A 9,869-nucleotide genomic window follows, 5' to 3' on the forward strand; every position below is an offset into this window, starting at 1 on the left:
ATGTTCAGCTGGCCACTGGGCCCCCAGGGCCATTCCTGCAGAGCTGCTCCCCAGCCTGTCCCTCCCCAGCCTGGGCTGCTGCAGGGGTGCTTCCTTCCCAGGGGTAGCACTTCGCGTTTGCCCTTGCTGAATGTCATAAGGTTCTTGTTGGCCTGTTCCTCCAGCATGTCTAGGTTGCCCTGAATGGCAGCCTGATCCTCCAGAGTATCCATTTGTTCCCTTAATTTGGTGTCATCTGCAAATTCAATGAGGGTGAACTCCATCCCCTCCTCCAGGTCACTGACAAAGACATTAAACAGGATGGGGTACAGGAGAGACCCCTGTGGTACTCACTCCAGGTAGGGTACGACCCACTAACCACTACTCTCCGAGCCTCATCATCCAATCACTTTTTTACCCATCTAGTTGTCCACCCATCCAGACCATAACGTCCTAACTTGGTTTCAAGAATATTGTGGGACAGTGCCAAAAGCCTTGCTAAAGTCAAGGTAAATGACATCTTCTGCTCTCCCCTCTTCCACAAATCCACTCTTTTTATCACAGTTAACTGGATTTTTTTAATTAAGAAAAAAATATAAAAGCTTTTTTCCAGGGATGGTTCCATTAACACTTTTTTTGCCACCATAAGGCTTTACAGTAACAGGAATAAGGTCTGCATCCAGTAAACAATAAAACAGGGTTTTGGTTTTATTATAAACGGTTTTGCAGTTATGTTAATTATTCACCTCGTCTTGATGAGCTTACTTGAATAGGCACTAACTAACAGCTATGCACTACTTAATCCTGGAATCCTTAGCATTAACTTAAGTTGGGGGATTCATCAAATGTCTGATAAAGTATCAGATGACTTGTCACTGTTGACTCAGGACTTTCACATTTTAACACCTGGTGCCTGAACACAACGAAAACACAATATATTTAGTGAACCTCAGTACAGCTACTTTTCAGTTAGATACCTGTAGACTGCAAACTTCTAACATTATTGCTTGAACAGCACTTAGTATAAACCATTTTTTTTAAATGATTATGAAATAAAGGATACATTTGTTTGCTGCAAACATTTTTCCAGGATTTAACTTTGCAAGTCAGATGTCTATGCAAATATGAAATTCATGCTTGCAGCCCATGGCTTCTTTAAGTTCTGTTAAACCTGCCTAGCACAACACGTAGCTTTATTCCAATGCATCCAAGGGTTTGCATTTGGTGTTTGGAATGGTTTTGGAACATTCCAAAGGGTTTTGGTGGGTTTTTTTCGTAATCAGTATGAATCTCAATCTACGAATTTTTCCTGTTTCTGGCTTGAACCTGTGATTCTCCCTTATTTTCTTGGCATTTTACATAAAACATCACCATTGTATAATATTCCTGCAGTCTTTCATTAACTGGAATCTTAAAAGTCACATTTCATTATTTCTCTCAGACAGACTGTTGCATAACATGAAGGATCAAGGTCAAATGATACATGAAGAGAGACTTTTGATTCATTCAGGTTGGCTTCAATTTCAATTCCTTTTTCACTACCTTCCAAAAAATATGACAGATTCTGAACATTTTTCAAAATGGGTCTGTAGCATCCAGGTATATTCAGCTGTAATGGAGACACTCTGAATTTGCACATCTGCAGCTCATCCTTAGAAAGCCTTTCATGGTACCATTGCCCAACTTTATTGCTGGGATACTTGATATTATGTCCCACCATTGGAAGAACCACCTTCAAAGAAAAAAACAAAACAACAAACATATTTGAAATAAAGCCCACCGATTCCCCTTTAAATAAATGTGATTACAATTTTAAGTATGTCTAAATCTTGCGTTTTGGGGCCTGAAATAGTAAAACAGCAGCTTCTCTTGTGAAAGCAAGCTGTGCAAGGCAGGTATCTTGGATATAATTAAAGCAGAAAAAATAATCAACGTGTCAGGATTCCTAAAACAAACTAGAAACATACTAACATGAATTTCCTTGCTTGTTGGGAAAGATACAGCATTAAAGACATTAAGTTGCCTATGTAAGATTTCACAACTACGCACTCTGAATCTTCAAAAATTAGAGTGTCAACTGCTCTTGAATGTTTTTCCCAGTAGACTGAAAAAATTTTCAAAGCATTTACATTCAGCTTCAAGATAAATATTGCCATACTGCAAATGACACTGTACTTATTTCCATTACAAAGTAAATATTCTTTCCTCCTGTTTGTTATGAGAGTGGAGATTAGTTCACATATGTTTTCTTTAATGTGCATTCTGGCAAGGAAGAAGACTGCACCAGTTAACTTAATCACATTTTTAAAACAAAACATTTTAATCAAATAAAGAGATCAACAACTCAGAATTCTTCATACAGACTTACTTGGTTTATAGAGTATTTGTTAGCTGACTCTTCTGGAGCAGTGACTACATGAACCTGACACGACATATAAGAAATTAAGAAAAAAAAACTTTTTTTAAAAATAAAGCATACACTTTATTTTAGGAATTATGCACTGTACTCCCAAACTCGTAAAGGATTCTAAGGTTATTTGACTACTACAAGGACAACAATCTATTTCAGGTATGAAAAATAGTAAAGAGAGAGAGATATATATGCTTAATATAAAGTAATCTGTTTACTGGTAAATGGCGTTGCATTAAATATTTACTGATGCTAGCTACCACTAATTAGCAAACTATCACTACAAACTCATATTCTTTGAATTTGAAGTTAACTGTGCCAATGCAATCTTGTATTACATCAGCAAAAGCAAAAATACTAAGAAAAATGTTTTATATTAAATAGGAATATATCTATATTAAAATCAGTAACTCAATACTGAATTTGATACCTCTGCTTTTCATTTTATTTGATCTACATGTTTTATTAACATTCACTCTCAAAAATATTGTTGAAGAAAAATCACAGTGTAAACAGAAGCCACTCTACAGGGACTGGAGGTTATTCAATAACCTTCCAAGTGCTCTTGCTTTCAAATCTGTAAGATGTTCACCCGAAAGAAACGAGATACATTCTGCCTCTGTACACACCTGTTTATTATCCAGTAAAACACTGCAAAATTCTATGCTTTATCTGATGATCAGGAGAAAGATAGAATCATAGAATCATTTAGGTTGGAAAAGACCTTTAAGATCATTGAATCCAGCCGTAAACCTAACATTGCCAAGTCCACCACTAAACCATATCCCTAAGCGCTACGTCAACACGTCTTTTAAATACCTGCAGGGATGGTGACTCAACCACTTCCCTGGACGGCCTGTTCCAATGCTTGACAACCCTTTTGGTGAAGAAATTTTTCCTAATATCCAATCTAAACCTCCCCTGGAGCATCTTGAGGCCATTTCCTCTTGTCCTATCACTTGCTACTTGGGAGAAGAGACCCAACTGCTTCCACAATAAGAAAAATGTACGCTAACCCTGAAAGAAGAGATGGCTTCAGAATGGACTTCAGCATGCCAAAACCTGGGACCAGCATACACTCAACTGCTGGCTTCTGCTTATTGGCTCACCCACGGCTCCACGCACAGCACCCAGGCTGTGCTGTGGGCGAGGAGAAGCACCCCCTTGCCCTTTACTACTTTCCCAAGACGACTGCTGCATTTTTTGAACAGCTGCTAACAGTTTAGACCCACTGCCAATCTGTTTTAATTGCCTGAGTAAGTGCTTTGACTGTGTAGCCGCAACGAGATTACCAGTTCAGTCTGAGGCCACCCTTCACCATGGGCTTACATTCATTAATATATATAATGGGAAGGTCTGACTTGCAGAACAAGACTCAGATCTGCACTAGCTGATAATACAGGCACACCCAGAGTCCACTCTGAAAGTTTTCCCTAGTCAGATCCTAAGAAGAGCATTATATAGCATGCAGGATAAATTCTTACATATATCAATTCTGACATTCTGTTCCTTCTTCTCACTTGAATAAAATGAGCAGAACAGATAAAAACTGCTAATATACATCTAGGTCATATGCCTATTTATGGTAAATCAAAAAAGCTACATCACTTTTTTCATCTTTGTCACTAATATTAAATATTTTAATGAATGAACCAAAATAAAAGCATTAGAGTATGTATTCAAGTGCATTAAGCTTTTTGGTGTGTTTTTTTTTTTGGTGTGTGGTTTTTTTAGTGTTTTTTGCGGTGGGTTTTTTTTTGTTTGTTTGTTTGTTTTACAAGAACTATTTTGTGAAGACTCACCTTGTCGTTCAGGGCAACGCTTTCATCATTCTCTTCTGAGAAGACAAGATCACCCTCAACAACTTTTGAACCGTAGGTCTTCAGTCTATATGATGCTGCTTCATTCCAAATTTTACTGCAATAAGCATGGACATAGAATATGCGCATGGAATGAGGAATATTGAGCCATCCTTTGGTACAACCTTCATGACTTACACCATAGCGATTTAAAGCTCGTAGCAACATCTTCTCTCTCACTTTAAATTCTGGCATCATCATGAGTGCACCCTTTGCATCTTCTGATATAAACAAAAATAACCATATAAGTAATCCCTGATTTTTCACATATTACCTGTCAGGAAAAAATACACTTAAGAAAATGAAATAATCAGCTAGGAAAAAATGGTGTCAGTCTAACCTCTTTATGCTGACTTTTAGGTTATTATTCCCTTTCCTTCAATGTGTCATGTTAGACAAATTTCATCTTAGATGCCTATCAACACAGTCCCATGAATTCTATTCTATTTCATGCAGTATAAACTAACCTAGCTGTCATTCAGTTATTCAGCCTAGTTTGCTTTTTTTTTTTTTTTGAAACCTACTTCATTACTCACTAAGTTTTTTTTAGATCAGGTAACTTAAGGTAAAAAGCAAGCTATAAAAGAACATTAAACCTCTACTTTACATTGTTTGAGAACATGTATTTCATAGGGGGTAAAAAACATGTCTTTATTTTAAAGGTACAATTTGCATTGGCCACTGGGAAGTCTGAACCTCAACCAAGATGAAAATATATTTAATCAGATTTGTACTATATTATATAAATGTATATTTAAAATTTTATGGTTTACATATTTTCTCATTACAAGTGATTATCTGATGAAGCCTTTTGCATAGCCTTTTACCTTTTGCTTTCAGGAAAAGGCAAGCAGCTGTTTTCAGAGTCCACATCAATGTCCCTCCATGCATCATGCAGCAATGTACAGCACAGAATGATTCATCGTATCTTTTTTGTGAAATGAAACATATCTGTGTCTCTTGAAGCTATATAACATAGTTGTTCTGTCAATCTACAGTGATAAGCAGGCTAATATATGTGGAATATTTGAAAAGAACAAATATATTTGAAGTTGAGAGCAACTCCAAATTTTTAGTTTTGGAGAGAAAGTTAAGTTGAATGATAAAAACAATAAATATGACAAACAGAGCATTTTAGTCGGCACACTTCTGCCTTTGACATATTTTGTTGATTTTAATTCAAGACAGAAAGCAGGTAGATCACAGGAAAGCGTGGAAGAGATACGTAATTAAAGAGATGTAAAAGCAAAGCCCAAAGGCGCAAAAAACAAGAGCTAAGACTGTTATAGAAATCTCAGAAAATTAGATGCCCATACGTCGTAAGTGCTGAGTATGAGTTGGGTGTCTCATTCCTGTATACTTCCTTTATTAGGGAGGAGAAGTCTATATTCCAAAAGCAGACAAATGGAAGGAGGCTAAAACTGCTTTGATAAGATTATCTTAGTCTTTTCCAGCATTATACTATATAGCATTTGTTTCTATACTGTCTTGCACCTGAAGTACATTAGGTTTCCACTATTTTGCACATTTAGGGCCTCATCCTCATGTAATTTTTAACTGTGCAACTCTACTGAGTTCCGCAGAATAAGCTATTAAGTGGTATAAAGGAGCAGCAAAATAAAAAGTATCTCTCTGTGCAGCAACACCTTATTCCCTCACAATACTGACTCTGAATAAATATATAGACAATTTAACTGGACATACCAGTTTGAAGAAAGTATCTTTTTGCGTTGTTAACAGGGTCATCAGTATCTTCGGGTGTGAAGAATAACTTCACAGCTTTCACCTTTAAAGAACAATATTAATAATTTGGGGGGTTTTTGCATTTAAATATAACTATTTGTCAACTAAACAGACAATCATGCATCCAATTCTGTGTTAACATATTCTGCAACCTCTCAAAATTGTATCAGTTCTTTAAGGTCAAAGTCAAATTCTCCCTTTCACAGAAGATGCCATGAACAGCAAACCAATGTGGTTGTGTTCCTTCTCAGATTATAAGACAGGTTTTAGTCAGACAGAAGACACAAGACAGCTTTCAAAGCTCTATAAGAAATCAGTCACTCTTCTTGAACATCCAGTTAGAACCCCTCCACTTTGTAATGCCGTCATCCTATCCTGAACAGGAAGGTTCCTTCTTTCCCTTTTGCATGTTTCATGCAAAATTTAGACTGAACACTTTCAACAGTCTCACACAGAGGGACAACAATCTTTCTTTTTTTTATGCTGATCTGTATTAGGTTAGATGACACTATGACAGGGAAAACACTACACTAACCTCTGCTACTTGCAACACCAGTGGAGCCACACAATTTGCTAGCACTTATACCAACCTGTGACATCTGGTTCTTGCCCTCCTCTGTATTGGACTGTGCAAGCACATACTGGCACATTTTTAATATAAATAGTAGTTCCTACACGTTTTAAATTAAGAAGTACCTTAGTTAAGATTAGAGATTTAAATCATTGGTCTTCAGGGACTGGCACCTGGTACCAACTGCTAGCATACCAGAATTCAAAATGCCAGATACATCAACAGTAACTTCTACAGGCTGCCCTCAAATCTTTATTCTTTTCATATTTGGAGGGTAAGTTTTCCTGACTTTTCTCAGAACCAAAACAAGATTAGAAGAAAAGGATACTCAAGTATTCATTTAACTTTATAGTGTCTGATTCTGTTTTAGACCTGTGCCAAGTACTGTACCATATACATTGAAAAGTATTACAACTCTTATCTTATGAATGATTACTTAAGAAATAAGCTCTCCTTAGCTTACATGGGAGCAATCACTCAGAACTAAGAGTTTGGGAAAGTAGCCAAGGAATAATGGAAAGCAGCAATCTCTTCTACATAGCAGATAAATTACTGTGGTATTGAAAAAGCAAATCCTTTCATATGATCCTATGTAATATCTTGCGACATTTTTAAGAAGTATATAGACCCCCAGCAGGATAAAGAGGCTACAAGTTAGGAGGCAATCAGGACCATGAATAAACATTGTATAAAGATTGCTTCATTTTAGTGTTCAAACCTTGTATGGAATGCAGCCACTTTCTTGCCAAGTGACATGATGACGATCACAATCACATACCAATCATAGACAGAAAAATCACTTCCTGAACTATCTAAAGCTGCACCTGCTGTTTAAAAAAGATTTTTTGTTTCACTATGAAGATCTTCATGCTTATGTTGCTGTCAAAACTGATCTGGCAATTACTTCCAGCACACATATGGGTTTATCTCACAAATTAAATTGTTCACTGGGAAGGTCAACTCCAGCGTGAGACGTTGCAACAGTAACGTGAAATTAACTTGACAGTAACTACTTAAATTACAAAATGAAAATACCATTTTTTCATTCAGTAAAGCCAATCCTATTTGATCTGTCTGAACATTTTGTCCTTGTCCAAATCGCTGAGGTCCGTAGTAATTTACAAAACCTTTTGTCTAGAATGATAAAGAGTAAATATGTTAAAAGCATGAAAGTACCAGGTACAATTAGTAAGACTAAACATACAACACACATACATCTACATTTACATCCAAAATGCATACAAACTGCTTTTTTAATCAGAAATAATATGTAACAAAATTGTAACTTACGATTCATTGCAATATTTTAGCACCTAATTTAGAAACATCTAAAAAGACAACCAAGTTCTATCGTTGTCTTCATTTTCATAAAAAAATAGGTAAATGAAACAAAATTATTTCTATATAGTTAATTATTATAAATACAACTACAGGTCAAGTAAAAGTAATCAAGCTTTTTACATGCGCCAAATTATGAAATCTCTACTCAAGCAAACGCAGCATAGCACAGGTAATGAACAGTAACCACTGTTGGACATTTTTTCTTAAAAATGCTAATCTTTTTTCACATGAGACCATTTGTATTATTATTACAATAGTAAAGACCAAGAGTGAACACTTCTGCTAATTGGGATTTTAAGTCTCCTGATGAGTTCTACGTCACATGTGGGCAGTAAAACCACAGCCATGTGACCCAATAAGAACATCCTTTTCTAGAAAATAATAAGTATGCATGGAGTAGACAAGCAAAAAACATACGGTATTTGTTTTGGAAATGGTTATTCAGCCCAAATGATATAACCTTTCTTTGGACATCCTTAGGTCCCATACGAGATTTTGTTTTCATGGAAGATGAAAATCAGTATTTTGGATTAACACACATGCTGTTTTTGTCCTTCATCATCTGACCAGTAAGCTAATAAAGCAAGACACACAATCATAGGAATTTGTGTTCATTTTCCAAACAGCAAAACAAAAAAACAGTCAGATGGAGCAGAGAGAGAGAAAAGCATTAAAGTACCATTTGAATGCATTTTTCAATAATAAAATTAATTTCCAAAATGCACGTAGTGTATTTTACTTTTGCACACTGTATAGTTTTCATTCAAGTCTTTATTCTTGGATTAATCTTCTTAAAGTAATTTGTACTACGGTTATGATTTAGAAAAATAGGGCAAAAAAATTACTGCTGTACAAAACACCTAAAGTTTTTCTTTTCCATGATTTTCTTTTGCTTTTCTCAGTGATTTAGCAATGCCTGATGATGGGGTTTTCTTCAGGGACTAAGGATAACAGCAATCAAAATCCACTGAATTTCAGGGGATCTTCTTTCTCTGCTACGGACATTTCACACGTATTAATGTCATGAAAGCACGCAATTTTTCACCTGACCCAACCATGCATGTTCTTCACATGACCAAAAAAGATAACCATGTGTAAATATATTCTTTCATGATGTCAGCTGCCACCGTGAAACACATCACTTTGATTGGCCTTAGGTCTGTGCAGCAATAGCTCATATATCCATACTCAATTTGCTACCAAATTTCCCATCTGCCTTGCACCACTCTGGGGTCTCCAGTCTGTAACACAGAATGAATTCACTTATGGTCCCTCCTTGGAAGGCAGCTTCTTTATTTTCTTTAAAAGTACTTTTTTTTTTTTTTTTAACAGCACAGAATTAAAACTCTGTTCATTATTGGCAACCATGAGGCTTTTTTACCTCAACGTTTTCCATTGCTTCAGATATTCTCTCTTTCAAATCTGCAGAAGAGTCATGATGGTGGTGTTTGAGATCTCTCACAACTATATCAAAGCGATTGCCCTTCAGCTGACCAAGTCTAAGGTGCTGGCATGCTGAATGTATGTTGTGTATTCTCATGCCCTTTTTTTCCATTTTGCTTCCAATTTCTTTCAACCTGCATAAAAAACTGGGAGAAATTATGAACCATCCTCTACTACAGCTATCCAACTTCTAATAAAAGTCTTCTTCCCCTTTGCACTAGTATTAAAAACACTTAAAAAAATAAAAAGGGATTTAAAACATATTATTATGAGAAAACCACATCAAATGCAGAGATAGAAGCCTTAAAATTGTAATCCAGAAATACTTTTAAAATGTTTGCTTCATTTGCACTTATATTCTGTAGCTTGACAGATACTGGAATGAAGCAATCCATTGAACTTTCTCAAGGCAACTGAACTGAATTTTGTTTTTTTTTAATTGAAAAACAAGTAATTTACTCTTTAGTCCTAAAAATCTGCTTTTCATTAAAAAAAAAAAAAAAAAAAAAGAAAAAGAGTAGTG

At 35.8% G+C, this 9,869-nt stretch overlaps 1 protein-coding gene across 1 annotated transcript; it reads right to left on the bottom strand.

Annotated features, from left to right (window-relative positions):
• Nucleotides 1-1,324: 1,324 nt before the first annotated feature.
• On the bottom strand, nucleotides 1,325-9,480 carry PUS7L (pseudouridylate synthase 7 homolog (S. cerevisiae)-like; the record flags this gene model as incomplete). Its single annotated transcript, XM_009575648.1, has 6 exons — nucleotides 1,325-1,711; nucleotides 2,348-2,401; nucleotides 4,192-4,469; nucleotides 5,953-6,034; nucleotides 7,598-7,696; nucleotides 9,285-9,480. Coding segments are annotated over 6 exons (1,030 nt in total), but the record flags the coding sequence as incomplete, so codon positions are not given.
• Between the last annotated feature and the right edge of the window lie 389 nt (nucleotides 9,481-9,869).

The sequence above is a fragment of the Fulmarus glacialis genome, unplaced genomic scaffold (assembly GCF_000690835.1).
Source record: "Fulmarus glacialis isolate BGI_N327 unplaced genomic scaffold, ASM69083v1 scaffold9994, whole genome shotgun sequence".
NCBI classification, from domain to species: Eukaryota; Metazoa; Chordata; class Aves; order Procellariiformes; family Procellariidae; genus Fulmarus; species Fulmarus glacialis.